The sequence below is a fragment of the Sorex araneus genome, chromosome 8, assembly GCF_027595985.1.
Source record: "Sorex araneus isolate mSorAra2 chromosome 8, mSorAra2.pri, whole genome shotgun sequence".
NCBI classification, from domain to species: domain Eukaryota; kingdom Metazoa; phylum Chordata; class Mammalia; order Eulipotyphla; family Soricidae; genus Sorex; species Sorex araneus.
In genome coordinates this window covers 58,134,651-58,155,311 of record NC_073309.1, presented here as the reverse complement: position 1 = coordinate 58,155,311, position 20,661 = coordinate 58,134,651, and the positions used below count along the sequence as shown (strand labels likewise).

Here is a 20,661-nt window from a genome sequence, read left to right as displayed (position 1 = left end):
AAGGCGGGGGAGGTGGCCCAAGGCCTCCTCTTCCCCAGGGAAAAAAACATTTAAAGACCTGAAAATAGTATGTCTTTTTTTTTTATAAGGGAAAAAATTAAAACTTCCTAAGTTTATGAAGTAACTGGTATCTAGCATCATCCCTCCACCTGCCCCCTAGGAGTCCTGGCAGCCACCGTCTTCCAGAACCCAATGAAAAGCCCAGGTACTCGGGATTAGTGACTGCAAACTCCAGCCCTTCTGAATAGGGGATGGGCTGGCCCTTCTATCCCCTTGCTTCCATGGGACCCAGGAGGTCATGCCCACGAGTGCCTGCAGTGACTACTTAAGCCCATTAACAACGATGATCCAGAAACACACAAAAGAATCTCAGAACTGAACAGCTGACTGCAGAGATTTCTCCAGACCCTAATTATCTAAAATTTTAGATTTCTAGGAGCGCACCACCACTCTCGTGGCCAGGTGACATCCTATGTTATTCATAGTGGGTGATAGAAATAAATTATCTAGCATCTGACTGTTCGGCAGTTTTGAGTAGTGGTGGGAAATTCAAAATAATGGTGGTGGGGCTGGTGTTGAAATATTGAATGTAATCCATTATTGTGAACAACTTTATGAAAATAAAAAAAAATAACTGGTATTTAAAATTTCCCAGAAAGCAAGCTGCTAAGCCGGTTCAAGCCAAAGTTAGTCATCAGAACTGACTTGGAAATGATTACAGCATGTCACATTCTTCCCAAACAAAGCATGTGTCTAACGACAGAGGCAGAGAAACTATGTGCTAGGGACAGGCCATGGGATCTGGCCAGAGCAGGAATCCTGTTTCTTTTGACTTTAACATAAAAATTAAAGTTTTAAAGTGCTTTTAATGTCATTCTTGTATAGCACCTCCAAGTTTGAGACTTGCTAGTTTTTCTATCCACATTTGTTCTCTGTGTAAAAAACCAAAAGCAAAAATAAGAACTGAGCTGATTTAAGAGGAAACTCACTATATCACTTTGATTATAATTCCTGGTTCTTATCGTGCCCAGGCACTGTGCTAAGAAGCAGCAGTAGGGGAAACAGGAACACAAACGGCCTCGGGAAATGTCCTTCGTCCTACTCCCATTCAATCCAGGTATCACCCAGCGCAGGGAGCCTTCCCAGGGTTCTGGCTGCAAGTTATTCTCCCCCTCAATACCCTATAAGAACCAGAAGTTTGCCTCTTAGGTCTAACCTTCACTAGGCATCTTAATTAACAGAAACATATTAGACCAATAAGTCATTACCCACACCTCAATTAATATCACACCAAAAACACAACAGTAACACTGAGTGTGAAGGTCTAAACCACATGGGTCACAATGGCGAAGCAATGCAGAAGCCTACCAAGCTTACTTAGTGAAGAGAGTAGCCCAGATGACCCCAACATTAATGAAGTGCTAGACAACCTCTCTGACAAGGAATTTAGAAGGAAGTTACTGAGGATGCATAGGGAGCTAAAAGATGAAATGGAATGCACTGCCTATAAAATACAAGAGCATTTTAAAGTAGAAACAGGGAAAATGCAAACAAACCTACAAACAGAAATGAGAGATCTGAAAAACCGGGTAGGTAAATTGACAAACTCTGTGGAAGGCCTCAGCAGCAGAGTAACAGCTGCTGAGGATAGAATCAGTGAGCTCAAAGATCAAGTAGAGAGATTCTCCAGAAAAGAGACTCACAATCAGAGAGCAGATGTCAAGAGAAGACAGGGATGAAGCCAAGAGGAATAACATAAGAATTATCAGAGTCCCAGAGGGACGAGAAAAAAACCTTGATGAAAAAGAAACTGTCAAAGACATCACTGCTACGACATTCCCAGAGCTGAAGAAGACATGCAACCACATTCAGGAGGCCCAAAGAGTACAAGCTAGAAGAAACCCAAATAAAAATACCCCAAGACACATCCTGATCAAAATAACCAAAACCTTAGACAGAGACAAAATTCTGAAAGCAGCAGGATAAAAAAAAAAATTGCCTATAAAAGAACATCCCTAAGATTCACATCTGACTTGTCTGATGAACCCTCAGGGCCCGAAAACAGTGGTGGGATATAGTGAAAAAACTCAACAAAATAAATGCCTCACCAAAAATACCTTACCCAGCTAGACTCTCATTCATAGCAGAAGGAACAACACACAGTTTCATAGATAAACAACAGCTCAGGAACTTCATAGACTCAAAACCATGGTTACAAGAACAACTAAATGGGCTACTTCAAGACAAGACAAGCCCCTCAAATACACCAATCTTCAGCAGAAAGATGGGACAAGACCCCAAAACAATAATCTCTCTCAACATCATCGGGCTAAAAGCACCAATTAAAAGACACAGAGGGGCAGGATAGATCAGAAAATTAAACCCAACATTCTCCTGCCTACAAGAAACACATCTTAACAGTCAGAGCAAACACAGACTCAGAGTTAAAGGCTGGAAAACAATCCTATAGGCGAACAACTCCAATAAAAAAGCTGGAGTGGCCATTCAGAGAAGGTCATTTCTTATTGATCAAGGGATCTGTACAGTAGGAAGGACTTATACTCTTAAATATATATGCACCTAATGAGGGACCAGAAAAGTAGTTAAAGAAACTACTCATAGACTTGAAGGAAGATATGGATAGCAACGCAATACTAGTGGGAGATGTCAACACCGCTTTATCACCTCTCGATAGATCAACTGGATTCAAGCTTAGCAAGGATATACTTTATTTGAAGGAAGAAATGGAAGGGGCTTAATATGTAGTTTGTATACATATTAGTATGTATACAGGACACTACATCCTCAAAAAGCTGAATACACAATATTCTCAAGTGTGCATGGGACATTCTCCAAGATAGACCATATACTGAGCCAAAAAACATACCTCCATAAAATTAAGAAGATAGAGATTGTATCAACAATCTTCTCATATCATGATGCACTGAAAATAGAAGTAAATCACACACACAAACAGAAAATCAAATCAAACACCTGTAAATTAAAGAGCTCACTATTGAACAACAAGTGGTTTAGGAAGGGAATCAAAGAGGAAATCAAAAGATTCCTGGAAACAAGTGAAAATAAAGACATGAGTTACCAAAAGTTATGGGACATGGCAAAAGCTGTATTTAGAGGAAAGTTTATAGCTCTACAAGCATTCCTCAGGAAAGAAAAGTGAGCTCACATAAAAAATCTAACCTCACAGCTCAAAAAAAAAAAAAAAGAGCTTGGAGAAGGACCAACAAAAGTAGCCCAATCCAGGCAGGAGGAAGGAAATAATAAAACTCAGAGCAGAAATAAATGAGATGGAAACCCAAAAAACAATGCAAACGATCAATAAAAGCAATAGCTGTTTCTTTGAGAAACTAAACAAGACCAATAAACCTCTAGCAAGACTCAAAAAAGGGGAGAGAGAAAACCCTAGTAAACTAAATCAGAAATGTAAAGGGGGACATCACAACAGAAACTATAGAAATTCAAAGGATCCTCAGAGATTACTTTAAGAAGCTTTATGTAACAAAACAAGAAAACCTCAAGGAAATGGATAAATTCCTAGATTCCTATGCCCTCCCAAAGCTGAACCAAAAAGACCTGGAATACCTGAACAGACCTATCACCATCAAGGAAATTGAATCGGTAATAAAAAGTCTCCCCAAGCACAAAAGTCCTGACCCAGATGGATTCACTAGTGAATTCTTCCAAAGCTTTAAAGAGGACTTACTCCCAATCCTCTTTAAGCTTTTCCATGAAATTTAAGTATTAGAAACACTTCCTAACAGTTTCTATGAAGCAAATGTCACCCTGATATCACAAGTAGACAGAGATACCACAAAGATAGAGAATTACAGGCTGATATCCCTGATGAACACAGACACAAAGATCCTCAACAAAATAATAGCAAATAGAATCCAATGACTCATCAAAAAGATCATACACCATGATCAAGTAGGATTCATCCAAGAGATGCAAGGATGGTTTAACATTTGCAAGTCAATCAACATAATTCATCATATCAATAAAAGAAATAACAAAAAACATATGATCATATCAATAGATGCATAGAAAGCATTTGACAAGATCCAGCACCTGTTTATGATGAAAGCTCTCAGCAAAATGAGCATCAAAAGAACTTTCCTCAATATAATCAAAGCAATCTAGCACAAGCCCTTGGCAAGTAGCATCCTCAATGGGGAAAAACTAAAAGCCTTCTCTCTAAGATCGGGCACAAGATAAGGTTGCCCGCTTACGCCACTCCTATTCAATATAGTACTTGAAGTCCTGGTCATAGCAGTTAGACAAGAAAAAGATATCAAGGGCATACAGATAGGAAAGGAAGAGATCAAGTTATCACTATTTGCAGACGATATGATACTATACTTAGAAAACCCTACAGACTCTACAGAAAAGTAGAAACAATGGGTCAGTATAGTAAAATGGCAGGCTACAAAATCAACACCAAAAAGTCCATGGTTTTCTTATATACAAATAACAAAAGAGAAGAAAGAGACATTTAAAAAAATTCTGTTCACAATAGTGCCTCAGAAAATCAAGTACCTTAGTATCAGCTTGACCAAATAGGTGAAGGATCTATATAAGGAAAATTACAAAACACTACTTCAAGAAATAAAAGAGGAGACACATCCCTTGCTCACGGATAGGGATAATTAACATTATCAAAATGGCAATACTGCCCAAAGTACAATTCAAATTTAATGCATTCCCTATCAGGATACCCATGAAATTTTTCAAAGAAATAGACAAAACACTCCTGAAATTCATATGGAACAATAAACCCCCACAAATAGCTAGAACAATTCTTGAGGAAAATAAGATGGGTGGCATCACCTTCCCTAACTTCAAACTGTACTACAAAGCAGTAGTAATTAAAACAGCATGGTCCTGGGCTAGAAACAGACCAGCAGACCAATAGAACAGAGTTGAATATTCTGTCACAGACCCCGAAATATATTTGCCCACTTAATCTTTGACAAAGGAGCAAGAAATGTGAAGTGAAACATGGAAAGCCTCTTCAACAAGTGGTGCTGGGAAAACTGGATAGCTACAAAAAAAAAAAAAATGAACTCTGATCTCTGTCTCATGCCAGGCACAAAAGTCAGATAAAAGTGGATTAAAGACATCAGTATCAGATCTGTCTCCATAAGATACATAGAGTAAAATGTAGGCAGAACTCTCCATGACATTGAAGATAAAAGCTTCTTTAAGGATGAAAGAGCACTGACCATGCAAGTGGAAGCAAACATAAACAAATGGGACTACATCAAACTAAGAAGCTTCTGCACTTCAAAAGAAACAGTGACCAAAATACAGAAAGAGCCCACAGAATGTGAAAGAATATTTACCTAATACCCATTTGATAAGAGATTAATATCCAGAATATACAAGACACTAGTAGAATTGTACAAAAATAAAACCTCCAACCCCATCAAGAAATGGGGAGAAGAAATGAACAGAAGTTTCCTCAAAAAAGAAATACAAATGGCCAGAAGGCACATGAAAAAAATGCTCCACATCACTAGTCATCAGGGAGATGCAAATCAAAACAACAATGAGATATCATCTCAAACCACAGAGACTGGCACACATTCAATAGAACAAGAGCAACCAGCACTGGTGCGGATTTGGGGAAAAAGGATGCTCTTTCACTGTTGGTGGGAATGCCGACTGGTCCAGCCTTTCTGGAAAACAATATGGACAGTCCTTCAAAAACTAGAAATGGAGCTTCCCTGTGACCCTGCAATACCACTTCTGGGAATGTATCTTGAGGATGCAAAAGAGTACAGTAGAAATGACATCTGTACCTATATATTCATTGCAACACTGTTCCCAATAGCCCAAATCTGGAAACAACCCAAGTGCCCTATAACAGATGACTGGTTAAAGAAACTTTGGTACATCTACACAATGGAATACTATGCAGCTGTTAGGAGAGATGAAGTCATGAAATTTCCTTATAAATGGATAGACCTGGAGAGTGTCATGCTAAGTGAAATGAGTCAGAAAGAGAGGGACAGACATAGAAAGACTGCACTCATTTGTGGAGTATAAAATAACATATGGCTGATACCCAAGGACAGTAGATACAAGTACCAGGAAGATTGCTCCATAGCTGGAGGCCTGCTTCATGAGTGGAGGGGAGAAGGCAGCTGGAACAGAGAAGGGATCACTAAGAAAATGATGGTTGGAGGAATCGGTTGGGATGGAAGATGTGTGCTGAAAGCAGAAAAAGGACCAAACATGATAACCTCTCAGTATCTGCATTGTAAACCATAATGCCCAAATATATAGAGAGGGTATAGGGAATATTGTCTGTCATGGGGCAGGGGAGGGTGGGAAAGAGGGGTATAATGGGGATATTGGTCATAGGGAATGTGCACTGGTGGAGGGATGGGTGTTTGATCATTGTGTGATTATAACCCAAACATGAAAGCTTGTAACTATCTCACAGTGATTCAATAAAATTATATAAAAAAGAAGCATCAACAGCACTACATTTGATTCTCCAATTAATTCTTGAATTTCAATTTTATGGAAGAATAAGCAAAAGCTCAGAGTTTTTAACTTCACCAAGCTCATGTAGCTCACAGAGTTAGAATGTCAACCATCACTATTCATTCTCAACCACACTCCTCCCCTACCTCTTTTTTCCAACTCAAGTACCATGTCAACTGTGAGAACACTCAGTGAAACTCATGAGACAGGGCTCAGGGCTGTGGGGTTATAAGAATAAATTAATCTACCACAAGAAAAATGACAGGTTCACTGTCTTCCTTAAATGGGATCAAAAATTGGGCCACCAACAAAAATCTGAAACAATACCCACATGTCAGTGATAAATTATATCAAAGCAGATAATCAAAAAATAAAAATAGTGATATATTCTACAACTGTGTAAACCGCCTGACCTTCAGAAACATGAGTAGGTGCTAATCTTCTCCTCTAACAGACCTTGAGCAAGCTGCACAACAACCCCTTCAGAAAGAGGGGAAGAAAGGCTGCTCTGAAGATGAAGGGAGTTCACACAGGAAAGACTTCGAAATGCCCATGAGAACAGGCACAGTACAAGTGCTCAACTAATGTTGGGATTTTTCTCCTTGCAGCTGTCAGTTCCTGACTGAGAGAACGGCTCATGGGGCCCTTAAAACTGTCTACAGAAGGAGCAAAGCGAGGGGAACTGACTATGATCTCAGTCCTCTAATAGGATCCACACCTTTCTACAGTTGCCCGTTTTCTGAACTAAGCTCTGAAATGAGCTCTTATTCCCTGTCTCCCTCTTCATATTATCCAAAATAATTCAATGTCCACCTTTCCCTTTGGGAAAATCAAAGGTTGACATCGCTACCTTTTGAACTCAAGCTGTTAAAGATCCCTTTCTTCTGTTCAAAACGTTTTCACTGATTTTGAAAGGTCTTATTGATAAAACACAGAGCAACTCAGGGGAAAAGGACAAAGAAAAGCAGAAGAAAGAGAAAGAATAAAGAGGCTAGTAAAGAAAGAGAAGGAAGAGAGCCCAAGAGAAACAGAGACAAAGGCTACTGAATGCATAATTGCCAACAGTCTCAGGAACTAGCTCATAAACAGAGAGTATTCTTTTTTAAAAAACCAAGGGGGTAATATTTACACAAAATCCAAGATATATGCTTTCTGTTAAATGCTGCAAAATGACAATATATTCAATTCATTAATTCATTAGTCTGTGAGATGTTCATGTTGGCATCATTAGCATTTCTGAGCTGAATATTTAAGAGACTACGGAAGAATCTTTAGAAGGAAAGATAGAACATTAAAAAAAATGTTCCGTTTTTGTTACTTGTGTGTGTGTTGGCTCCATCTGAAGAGTTTGAGTAAGATTTGGGGTCAGGGTTAAGAGAGAGGCGACATGACACCTTCCAAGTCCCTTTGACTCCTCTGCTTCCCCAGGCATGTGCAAAAGTTAGATGAATTTCAAACAATTTTCTAACTGTGCCTATAAATGATAGTTTCAAAGCAGGTATGTTATAATCAACACAGATTAAGAGTAAATTAGGCCTTAATTATGTTTAGCAAGTTTTATGTCCTAATTAGAAGCAGAATCTCAACAACAGCAAAAACATGACTTACCAGCGGAGTTAACTCTGCCACAGCTGTCTACTCTTCCCAAGCACTCTTTGTGTGCTCTTGCACCACACTTAAAACATAAATAGCCTTGGTAAAATGTTCCTCTGAAAAATAAAATTAGAATGATATGTTAAAAGGTGCTAAATTCGGCCCTATGGGATCATTAGTGCAGGGAGTTAAAAAAAAATGAACATGGCACTTCTCAAAGCTCTCTGCAAAGGGAGAGGCTTCCCACTCTTGGAACGGACTAGGAACAAGGCCAAGCAAACTTGTTGTAGCCAAACTGTTAAGCAATACCCAGACTTCAGAACACTTTAGCTGGAATATTAGAAATGCCTGAAATGCTTACAGTTACACCAGTTCATTTCAACTAAAAAGCAGGATCGAGCAAGCTCACCTGAGGAGCATCTGGCAGACTTTACAGGACGTAACTCTGTTGAAGGTGTGCATCTTGAACTCATGAAAATTGGAGTCCGCGTAGTCTGGTCTTATGTTAGATCTATAGAAAGAGGGAACCAAGCATCATTTCTGAATGAAAGTGGAACAACAAAGTAGCAATCTAGTCCTCTAAAACTCAAATTCATCAAAATTACATTGGGTAAGACCTGAGTCAAGCAAAAAAGCTATTAAGTCTGCAATGCTTTTAAGCCAAAAGTATACTTTGCATTAAAATATGCACCAGAGTCTGGTTGTGTGCAAACCAGCTCCATGGAAAAATTTATGAAGCCTAATCCTTGGTAGAACTGAGTCCTCCCAGAAAACTTTGCAGCCTGGGCACATAGGTCAACCTGCCAGGAAAATACACAAAATCTGCTGGATATTCATGCTGTGTGATAGTGTCTCTTCACTAGCCACACCACTGAAATATAAACTAACTAGGTATTTAATGAGAGGTATTGCGGTTTCACAGTATTATCTTTAAATAGGTATAGAGGGGATGGAGTATCACATAATGATCGACACCAGAGGATAAAATAAACTCATGTTTATGTTTCACATTTAACTTATAACATTTTAAAAAATAATCAAGTATACTGCAAAATGGATATTCACTGTGTACTCCCTAGGGTGCTCCCCAAAGTGGGCAGTGCCTCCCAGGCAGTGCAGAAGGTGCAAGAACAATGGGGAGTAGCCACCTCAGGTCCCATAGGGGAGGGCCTTTTTTGTTAGTTCACTTATAGGAGGAAGACTTCTACTGGGTGACTTTTCCTGCTTCTGAGAAAGGCGCAGAAGGCCAAAATAAGTGAGGCAAGCTCTGCTTCCAGATCATCAGACCATGGAGACCATATGCCATTCATTCCCTCCTTTCAAGTTCACACCAAATCTAAGTTTTAGGAACTACTAATAGCATGAGCTTATAAAGAAGTAAAATGAGGCCAAGGAAACGTCAGAGCCAGAAACCCCAACCTAGGTCTGTGCTTTACACCACCATGGCTGTAGTCCCAGGTTAAAACTCAGCACCACCATGGCTGTAGTCCCAGGTTAGAACTCAGCAATTTTCACCTTAACAAAATTAGATTTAGGGATCCAGAATGTATGTTAGAAACAGTTCACTTCAGCCATTTCTAGATGACTTCCGTATTATTCATAATTTATCCATGCCACAGATGAAAGCAGAAAAATTAGACAAGGGCAAGTTAAAAATGAATCTGAATCAGATGGAGACCTAGAAAGCAAAGATGATGCTCGTGGATATGTTACAAGCGATTGAAGAGATTGTGGGGGAAAGTTTGAGATACTGATGAGCTAGGATTTCCCCCTTTAAAGAAAACAGCAACTCTCAACCACACAGAGCCTTGGCGTAATGAAGCATAACGCAGGCGGGCAACCAGGCATCAATCTCTGAGGTAGCAGGAGAAGCCTTATGAAAAAACATTCGCAAAGGCAATTGGAGTAGCAGGCAGTGATGCAGAAGTGTCAGAGGGGTCAGCCTTCCAATCCATCTGCTGAATATGAGCGTGCTAAAAATGAAATCAAATATTAGTGCCATCTGGGATTTCTCTGCTGTTTTCCTGGTGACCTCACTTTTTAGGAAAATGTTCCACTGCATGCTAAAAAGCACAGCCATTTCCCCAGAGGCATTCTTGACATATATCTGATTAAAAATTATAAAGTTCTTCTTTAGGAAGGGAAAAATGAACAAAGAATGAGAATCTACAAACAAAACTCTCATCACATTGTTCAGAAATCATCTGATTCTTGAGTCCATGAAGGCATCCATTGAAACCTATTTCCTTAGCCAGGAAGGGCTGTTATTCATTTTTCACTGAGTACCAAGGTGATTCAGTCATAGATAAATTGTCAAATAACAGCTTCCATCCTGGGATCTTGAAGAATTCATCAGCCTGGAGTTTTAGAATAAAAGTAGATCTCCTTCAGGCAGAAACTCATGAAATGGGTCCCAAATAGCAAGAATTTAATTAATTTTAGGTCTGCCTGAGACATAAGGGATGCACCTTTTTCTTACGGTCAACAGTAAGTTGCAAGTAACTCTGTGTGTGCATGTATGCGTGTGTGTGTGTGTGTGTGTGTGTGTGTATTATACCCATATACCCAGGTTGTCCTGGCACATTCTTATTGACAACTTTACCAACTAATTAGACATAAATTGACTTTTTTTTTCTTTTTGGGTCACACCCAGCAATGCACAGGGGTTAGTCCTGACTCATGCACTCAGGAATTACCCCTGGAGGTGCTCAGGGGACCATATGGGATGCTGGGAATCGAACCCAGTTCAGCCGTGTGCAAGGCAAATGCCCTACCTGCTGTGCTATTGCTCAAGCCCCACAAATTCAATTTTAAAGAGATAAAAAATTGAAAGAAGTTTCACGCTAAGAAGTTTTTAAAAAATCTTACAAAGAAAAAGAATCGCAAAAATATTTTAATAGTTGTAGCCATTAGGGATATGGGACTTAAAGTAGAGAATCGAATGGCAAAGAAGAACTGTTGGAATTTTTAAAACCATAACTGCATATTGTTTAAAATTTTTAAAATCAAGCATAAAAGAAAAAGTTATTTCTATGACCCTGGAACTACTACTGAGATACTCCAGAATATAAAAGTGTAGTTGAGAGCAAGAATCTGAAATTAGACCACCAGGGCTTAAATCCTAACTTGCAAATCACCAGCAGTACAACCTTGGGCAAGTTGGTAAGTATAAAACATGAATACTAATAAAATCAAAATTAAAGGGAAGTAATGTATATAGAGTGCCTGGAACTTCTGCTGGCTCAAAAGTGTTCAATAATCACTGGCTATAATTTATGAATTGCTGATTCCAAACCACCGAACAAGAAAGTGCCTTAGGAATAGTTTTAAAAAATCCAGAAATTGCCAAGGGATGAGTCCCCAGAGGAATCTCATTCTCCTGAGAATTTTACTCAGGATGGTTGCTACATGCACAGTTTCCTTGGGACTAGGAGTACATATGTGTTATTTAAGCAAAATACAAAAAACACTCAAAAGAGGGCTGTAAAAGCCCAGCGAGCTAGATGAAGTTAAACCAAGTGCCCATTGAATAGAAATGTCAATAAATATGTTCTAAAGTAGTCTGTGGGGGATGCAAAAAAAAAAACAAACATAGTAAGCTGTCTTTGGGGGAAAGAATCAGAAAGGTAGATTGGAGTAAAAGATCCTAGAGAACTGTCAGGACTACGTACTGGCTACAAACCATAAAAATGAACAGTGATATTTACTGCAGACCTCTAATATAGCAGGAGCAATTTGTTCTTTATATTCCATTTTCCTTTGTTTCTTAAGCTAAACATATAAGGAAGAGCCACTGAGTTTCTACCATGTACACAAGCCCTAAGGCAGGAACAGAATGAAGGATTCCTTGGCTGGAGTCCAGAGATTAAAAAGAGGAGGTGTAGGATATGAGTAATAGAGGTTGACAGTGGTCAAGGAAAGAGGAGAGATATTATACAGGGGTTGACATCACATTCAGTTGAAACCGAAAAATGGCCTTTAGACTACTAGGTAGGGCATGCCTTATAGTGGAGCAAGAATGAACAGAGAGAGACCAATTACATGGTTGGGCTGTTTATAGATGAGAACTGGGGATCAAATATGGGCTAGCTGACTCAGTCATGCAGCTTCACATGAAGGGTTCCAGTGGAGAAACTTGCTTTAATAATATAAATGGCAGTTTACTTATGAGAACTTGGGTAGGATCTTGGAGATTTTGCAATAAACTGTTTCCATATCTTCTGCTTCATACAGGGACCATTACTACCATAATTTTATTAACCCATTTTCCAAATATTCATATGGTAAGGTATGATGCTTTTAGGACTCACAACTTCCGATGATCTCTTCAGATTGCCTCTTCTTATCCCAGGGCTGGTGCTACGCTGAGGAGCGCACACCTCCCCCAACCTGTACACACTCTCCATCCTCAGATCAGCATTCCTGCTGCTCCTCCGGTGCCACAAACACAGCACAACATTCAACTCAACACCTTTACCAACACATGACGTCTGTACCTTTATATTCATTGCAGCACTGTTCACAATAACCAAAATATGGAAACAACCTGAGTGCCCTAAAACAGATGACTGGTCAAAGAAACTTTGGTACATCTACATAATGGAATACTATGCAGCTGTTAGGAGAGATAATGTCATGCAATATCCTTATAAATGGATAGACATGGAGAGTATCATGCTAAGTGAAATGAGTCAGAAAGAGAGGGACAGACATAAAAGGACTGCACTTATTTGTGGAGTATAAAATAACATCACATGAGGCTGACACCCAAGGACAGTAGATACAAGGGCCAGGGGGATTGCCTCATAGCTGGAAGACTGCTTCATGAGCTGAGGGGAGAAGGCAGATAGAATAGAGAAGGATCACTAAGAAAATGATGGCTGGAGGAACCAGTTGGGATGAGAGATGGTGCCGAAAGTAGATATGGACCAAACATGATGACCTCTCAGTGTCTGTGTTGCAAGCTATAATGCCCAAAAGTAGAGAGAGAGTATGGGCAATATTATATGCCAAAGAGGCAAGGGGAGGGTGGAAAAAGGGGGCTACACAGGGGATACTGGTGATGGGGAATGTGCACTGGTGGAGGGATGGGTGTTTGATCATTGTGAGATCGTAACCCAAACATTAAAAAATAAATAAATAAATAAATAATAAAGTAAACTTTTAATTCCACTTTATCTTCCATTGTAGAAACCTGAAAGCTACAAAAAATTTTCCATAACTCTCCTGTTTCTGCTATAGTTATTTTTATTAACTTCTCCTGTGTTTCAATTTATTCATCCCTGATACTACATATACTTTCTGTTGATTTAAACTGAAAAAAAAAAACAAAAAAAAAAAACAACTCCTTAAGATTTCAGGTCCCACTCTTCTTTTTTCTTATTTTTATTTTTCATTATTAGTGGATCACTGAGAGGTACAATTACAGTTATAAACTTTCCTGCTTGCATTACAGTCACACAATGATCGAGTGCCCATCACTCTATCAGTGCCCATTTTCCACCACCAATAATCCCAGTATCCCTCCCACCATCCCCACCGATCCACACACCACCCCAGCACCCCCCCGCCATTCTACCCTGCCTCTGTGGCAGGTCATTTTCATCTGTTCTCTCTTTCCTTTGGGTATTCAGGTTTGAAACAAAGGTATTGAGTGGCCATCATGTTTGGTCTATAGCCTACTTTCAGCACATATCTCCCATTCTGAGCGGGTCCTCAGAACACCCTTTACCTGGTGTTTCCTTCTCTATCTGAGCTGCCCTTTCCCCCAGCATGTAAGGCCAGCTTCCAAACCACAGAGTTAACCTCCTGGTACATATCTCTACTATTCTTGGGTGTCAGTCTACCATTCTGTGGCGGGGCATTCCAATTTGATATCTCTCTTTCCTTTTGGGTGTTGTGGTTCCAAATAAGGGTATTGACTGGTCATCCTGGTCAGTCTCTAGTCTACTTTCAGCACGCATCTCCCTTCCTGCACAGATTCTCCAATCACATATTACTTGGTGTTCCCCTCTCTATCCGGGATGACTTTCCCCCAGCGTGTGAGGCCAGCTTCCAAGCTATGGAGCCAACCTTCTGGTGTTATATACTACTATTCTTGGGTATTAGTTTCCTACTCTGTTGTTCTATATTCCACAGATGAGTGCAATCTTTCTATGTCTGTCCCTCTCTTTCTGGCTCATTTCACTTAGCATGATAATTTCCATGTTGATCCACTTATATACAAAGTTCATGACTTCATCCTTTCTAACAGCTGCATAGTATTCCATTGTATACATGTACCAAAGTTTCTTTAACCAGTCGTCTGTTCTCGGGCACTCGGGCTTTTTCCAGATTCTGGCTATTGTAAACAGTGCTGCAATGAACATATAAGTGCAGATATCATTTCAACTATACTTTTTTTGTTTCTCCAGGATATAATCCCAGAAGTGGTTTTGCTGGATCAAATGGAAGCTCAATTTCTAATTATTTGAGAATCGTCCATATTGTTTTCCAAAGGGGCTGGACCAGTCGGCATTCCCACCAGCAGTGGAGAAGGGTCCCCTTCTCTCCACATCCTCTCCAACAGCGATTGCTTTTGTTCTTTTGGATGTGTGCCATTCTCTGTGGTGTGAGGTGGTATTTTATGGTTGTTTTGATTTGCATCTCCCTGATGATTAGTGATGCAGAGCATTTTTTCATGTGCCTTTTGGCCATTCGTATCTCTTCCTTGGAAAAGTTTCTGTTCATTTCTTCGGCCCATTTTCTGATGGGGTTGGATGTTTTCTTCTTCTGGAGTTCAACCAGTGCTTTATATACCCTTAATATCAACCCTTTATCAGATGGGTATTGGGTGAATATCCTTTCCCATTCTGTAGATTGCCTTTGAATTTTGGTCACTATGTCTTTTGCGGTGCAGAAGCTTTTTAGTTTAATATAGTCCCATTTGTTTATCTCTGTTTCTACTTGATTACTTAGTTCTGTGTCATCTTTGAAGATACCTTTAGTTTCAATATCGTGAAGGGTTTTGCCGACCTTGTCTTCGATGTACCTTATGGATTGTGGTCTGATGTTGAGGTCTTTAATCCATTGTGATCTGATTATTGTGCATGGTGTCAGGTCAAGGTCTAAGTCCTTTCTTTTGCATGTGGTTGTGCAGCTATGCCAGCACCATTTGTTGAAGAGACCTTCCTTGCTCCACTTCACATTTCTTGCCCCCTTATCAAAGATTAGATGATCATACACTTGGGGTTGTGTATAGGGATATTCTGCTCTGTTCCATAGGTCTGCGGCTCTGTCTTTGTTCAGTACCGTGCTGTTTTAATTGTTACCGCTTTGTAGTAAAGTGTAAGGTTGGGGAGGGTGATGCCTCCCATCATCTTTTTCCCAAGAATTGTTTTAGCTATCCGTGGGTGTTTATTGTTCCATATAAATTTCAGGATTGCTTGATCCATTTCTTTGAAGAATGTCATGGGTATCCTTATAGGGATTGCGTTAAATCTGTATAATGCTTTGGGGAGTATTGCCATTTTGAGAATGTTTATTCTCCCTATCCATGAGCAGGGGATATGTTTCCATTCCCTCATGTCCTCTTTTATTTCATGGAGTAGTGTTTAATAGTTTTCTTTGTAGAGGTCCTTTACTTCTTTAGTTAAGCTGATTCCAAGGTATTTGATTTTCTGGGACACGATTGTGAATGGGATTTCTATTTTCATGTCCCTATCCTCTGCCTCATTGTTTGCATATAGGAAGGCCATGGATTTGGGGGTATTGATTTTATAGCCTGCGACTTTACTTTACAGGTCAACTGTTTCTAAGAGTTTCTTACTAGAGCTTTTAGGCTTCTCTAGATATAGTATTATATCGTCTGCGAACAGTGAGAGCTTGATTTCTTCCTTTCCTATCTGAATCCCCTTCATATCTTTTTCTTGCCTAATGGCTATTGCTAGTACTTCCAGTACTATATTAAAGAGAAGTGGTGAGAGTGGACATCCTTGTCTTGTCCTGATCTTAGAGGAAAGGCCTTTAGTTTTTCCCCATTGATGATAATGCTTGCCATAGGTTCGTGGTAGATGGCTTTGACTATCTTGAGGAAAGTTCTTCCAAAACCCATTTTGGTGAGAGTTTTTATCATGAACAGATGTTGGATCTTGTCAAATGCTTTCTCTGCATCTATTGATATGATCATATGGTTTTTATCTTTATTTTTGTTGATATGATAAATTATGTTGATTGATTTCCGAATGTTAAACCATCCTTACATCCCCGGGATAAATCCCACTTGGTCATGGTGTATGATCTTTTTGATGAGTTGTTGGATTCTACTTGCTAGTATTTTGTTGAGGATCTTCGCATCGGTGTTCATCAGAGATATTGGTCTATAATTTTCTGTGTTAGTGGTGTCTTTGTTTGCTTTTGGTATTAGGGAGATATGTGACTCATAGAAACTGTTTGGAAGGGTTCCTGTCTTTTCAATTTCCTGGAAAAGCTTGAGGAGAACTGGCAACAAGTCTTCTTTAAATGTTTGGAAGAATTCGCCAGTGAATCCGTCTGGACCTGGGCTTTTGTTTTTGGGGAGACTTTTGATTACAGTTTCGATTTCCTTAATATTAATGGGTCTATTCAGGTATTCCAAGTCTTCTTTGTTAAGTCTTAGGAGATTGTAGGAATCAATGAATTCATCCATTTCTTTTAGGTTCTCTTGTTTTGTGGCATACAGACTTTTTTTTTTTTGTGAGGCTCTCTTTATTTTTTTTTAATTTTATTTTATTTTATTAAATCAACGTGTGGAAGATTACAATGCTTTCGGACTTAGGTCTCAGTTATACAATGCTGAAACAACCATCCCTTCACCAGTGCCCATATACCACCACCAAAAAAAAAAAAAAACCCACACAGTACACCTCCCATCCCGCCCCCCCACCCCCTACCTTGTAACTGATAAGTTTCATTTTACATTCTGTTTACTTTGGTTACATTCAATATTTCAACACAAACCTCACTATTGTTGTTAGGAGTACCCCACTAGATTCAGACCTACTGTGAAGACAAATAGGGGCACGCGGCCGCAGTACCGGCCGCGCGGTTTTGAATTTCTGCCTCTCCGCAGCTGTACAAGCGTGAATCCAGACCCAGCATACAGACTTTCAAAGTAGTTTCTGATGATCTTTTGAATCTCCTTGGTTTCTGTTGTAATGTCCCCTTTTTCATTTCTGATTCTGTTTATTAGGGTTTTCTCTCTCTCTTTCTTTGTGAGTCTTGCTAACGGTTTATCAATCTTATTTATTTTCTCAAAGAACCAGCTCTTTGTTTCATTGATCTTTCGGATTGTTTTTCAGGTTTCCATATCATTAATTTCTGCTCTAAGTTTTCTTATTTCTTTCCTTCGATCTGGTTTGGGTTTCTTTTGCTGGTCCTCTTCTAAGATCTTCAGCTGCGAAGTCAAGCTATCTACATAGGCCCTTTCTTCCTTTCTGAAGAAAGCTTACAGAGCTATAAATTTTCCCCTTAACACAGCTTTAGCTGTGTCCCATAGGTTCTGGTAGCTTGTGTCTTCATTCTGATTTGTTTCAGGGTATTATGTGATTTCTTCCTAGATTTCCTTCGTGACCCACTCATTGTTCAATAGTGAGTTGTTTAATTTCCAAGTGTTTGATTTGGTTCTCTGCATCTGTGTTTGATTAACTTCCATCTTCAGCGCATCATGGTCTGAAAAGATAGTTGATACAATTTCTATCTTCCCGATTCTATTAAGGTATAATCTGTGACCCAGAACAAGGTCTATTTTGGAAAACGTTCCGTGTGCGCTAGAAAAGAATGTGTATTCTTTCTTTTTGGGGTGTATAGCCCTGTATATGTCTACTAGCCCTGTCTCCTCCATTTCTTCCTTCAGAGTCATTGTTTCCTTGCTGAGTGTTGTTCTTGTCGATCTATCCAGAAGTGACAAGGCAGTGTTGAAGTCTCCAACTACTATCGTAGTGCTAGTTATGTCCTCCTTAAATTCTGCTAGGAGTTCTTTTAAGTATTTAGCTGGTCGTTCATTAGGTGCATATACATTTAAGAGTGTGATTTCTTCCTGTTGTACATATCCCTTGATGAATAGAAAATGACCTTCACTGTCCCTTCTGATCTTTTTCAGCCTGAAATCTATGTTATCAGATACTAGCATGGCCACCCCCCCTTTATTTTTTGAGGGAGTTTGTTTGCAGGATTGTTTTCCATCCTTTGATTTTGAGTCTGTGTTTGTTCTGACTATTCATGTGTGTTTCTTGTAGGCAGCAGAAAGTTGGGTTTAGTTTCCGAATCCATTTTGCCACTCTGTGCCTCTTGATTGGTGCATTTAGACCGTTAACATTAAGAGAAATTATTGTCATGGGATTTTGTGCCATTTTTCTGTAGGGTTTGTTGTTCTTATAGGTTTTTTCCTTGTCTTATAGTACCCTTTGAGTCCTTTTAAATTTGGCCTTGAGTCTATGAAGTTCCTGAGCTGTTGCTTCTCTGTGAAATAGTGCATGGTTCCTTCAAATTTAACTGAGAGTTTAGCCGGGTAAAGTATTCTTGGTGAGGCATTCATTTCATTAAGTTTTTTCACCATATCCCACCATTGTCTTCAGCCTTGGAAAGTTTCTTCTGATAGGTCTGCTGTGAATCTAAGGGGTGCTCCTTTGTATATGATCTCCTTCTTTGATCTTGCTGCTTGCAGCATTGTGCCTCTATCCACAGCATCCATCATTCTGACTATGATATGCCTTGGGGATTTTTTATTTGGGTCCCTTTTAGCTGGCACCCTTTGGACTCCTTGGATCTGGATGTCCACATTCTCTAGCTCTGGGAATTTCTTAGCAATGATATCTTTAATTGTGCTTTTTTCATTGGGATTGGTTCCCTGTGGTACTGGTACTCCCATGATTCTTATGTTGTTTCTCCTGAGGTCATCCCCTAGGACTCTAATTCACTCCAGAGCCATTTTCAGGTCTTTTGCCATTATTTGTTCTTGCCTATATGCTTTGTGCAGCTCATCTTCAAGGTCACTGATTCTGTCTTTGGCTGTAGTCATTCTACTATTGAGGGCTCCTACCAAGTTTTTTATATCATCTACTGATTCTTTTAGTTGTGTGACTTCTGTTCGTAGCTTTGAAATTTCTGCTCTCATTTCTTCCTGGATTATCTTGGTGGACCGTTCCAATGCTGCATCCATATACTCCCTTAATTTATTGGATGTTCGTTCCATAGTTGCTTTGAGTTTGTGAACCATCCTCACGATTTCCTCTCTGAATTCTTTATCCGAGAGGAGGGTGTATTTCTGGGAAGTCGCTGCTGAGGTTACTGAGATACTTTCTTCGATCTCTCCTTACGGTGGGGATTTTCGCTGCTTCTTCATGTTGTTATGGATGGGCTTTACTATCAGGTGCTTTCCTTAGCTTGGGAGGGTTCCTCAACTGAAGACGTGGGGCTATGCTCTTTTTACAAAAAACTTTTATGTGCAGCTTGATGTGTTGACTTGGGAATGAGGAGGGGTCAGGGCCGGACGGTGTGGTGGCCGAAAGGTGCCAGGCGGTGGTGGGGGCATCAGAGCGAGCCCCAAACCGCGGGCAGGAGGTGGGGGAAGGGCTTCTCAATGGGCAGGGTCTCCGAGGGATATCCCAATTACCTGAAGAATGGGGAGGGGTCAGGGCTGGACGGTGAGGTGGATGAAAGGTGCCAGGCAGGAGTGGGGGTGTCAGAGCGAGCCCCAAACCGCAGGCAAGGGGTGGGCCAACTTCTAATTTTTTGAAAAGCGTCCATACTGTTTTCCAAAAGGGCTGAACTGTCGGCATTCCCACCAGCAGTGAAGGAGAGTCCCTTTCTCCCCACATCCACACCAACACTGGTTGCTTTTGTTCTTTTGGATGTGGGCCAGTCTCTGTGGTGTGAAATGATATCTAATTGTTGTTTTGATCTGCATCTCCCTGATGATTATTGATGAGGAGCATTTTTTCATGTGCCTTTCGACCATTCAGATTTCTTCTTTGAGAAAGTTTCTGTTCATTTCATCGCCCCATTTTCTGATGGAATTGGATGCTTTCTTCTTGTGGAGTTCAACCAGTGTCTTGTATATCCTTGATATCAACCCCTTATCAGATGGGTATTGGGTTGACATTTTGGGGCCACACCCAGGTCTTATTCCTGGCTCTGTGCTCAGAAATCACTCCCAGCAGGCGTGAGATCAGACAGAGTGCTGGGGATCAGCTCTGGGTTAGCCACATGGCCAGGTAAGAGGCCTGTCCACTGTCCTACCTCCCTGGTTCCATCCTGTCAGAATTAACAACAATCAAATATCACTAGTGTGGGAATTATGACAATAATAGAAAACAAAATCATTATTTCATCATTGTTCACTGAAAGTAAAAGTGACAATTAAGGAAACGAAAAAAAATGCTTATTTGAACAGATTGTAGGATTATGTTCATGAAAAATGAACTAGTCCCTGACGTTCCATTTGCTCTCAATGAAATGAACATCTCCGAATGCAGCAGCTATGTGTACCTGGGTCAAGAACTCAACATGAGGAACGACTTGGTGCCAGAAATGAACAGA

At 40.0% G+C, this 20,661-nt stretch overlaps 1 protein-coding gene across 3 annotated transcripts in view; it reads right to left on the bottom strand.

The window, feature by feature from the left end:
- Positions 1–20,661, bottom strand: part of VAV3 (vav guanine nucleotide exchange factor 3) — a 397,029-nt gene that overhangs the window by 133,961 nt on the left and 242,407 nt on the right. For all 3 annotated transcript variants that reach the window (XM_055145748.1, XM_055145749.1, XM_055145750.1), the window contains exons 16-17: positions 8,516–8,617; positions 8,122–8,222 (exon numbers count right to left, since the gene is read on the bottom strand). In XM_055145748.1, coding sequence (XP_055001723.1) covers positions 8,122–8,222; positions 8,516–8,617 — 203 coding nt within the window. The remainder of the gene's footprint in view (positions 1–8,121; positions 8,223–8,515; positions 8,618–20,661) is intronic.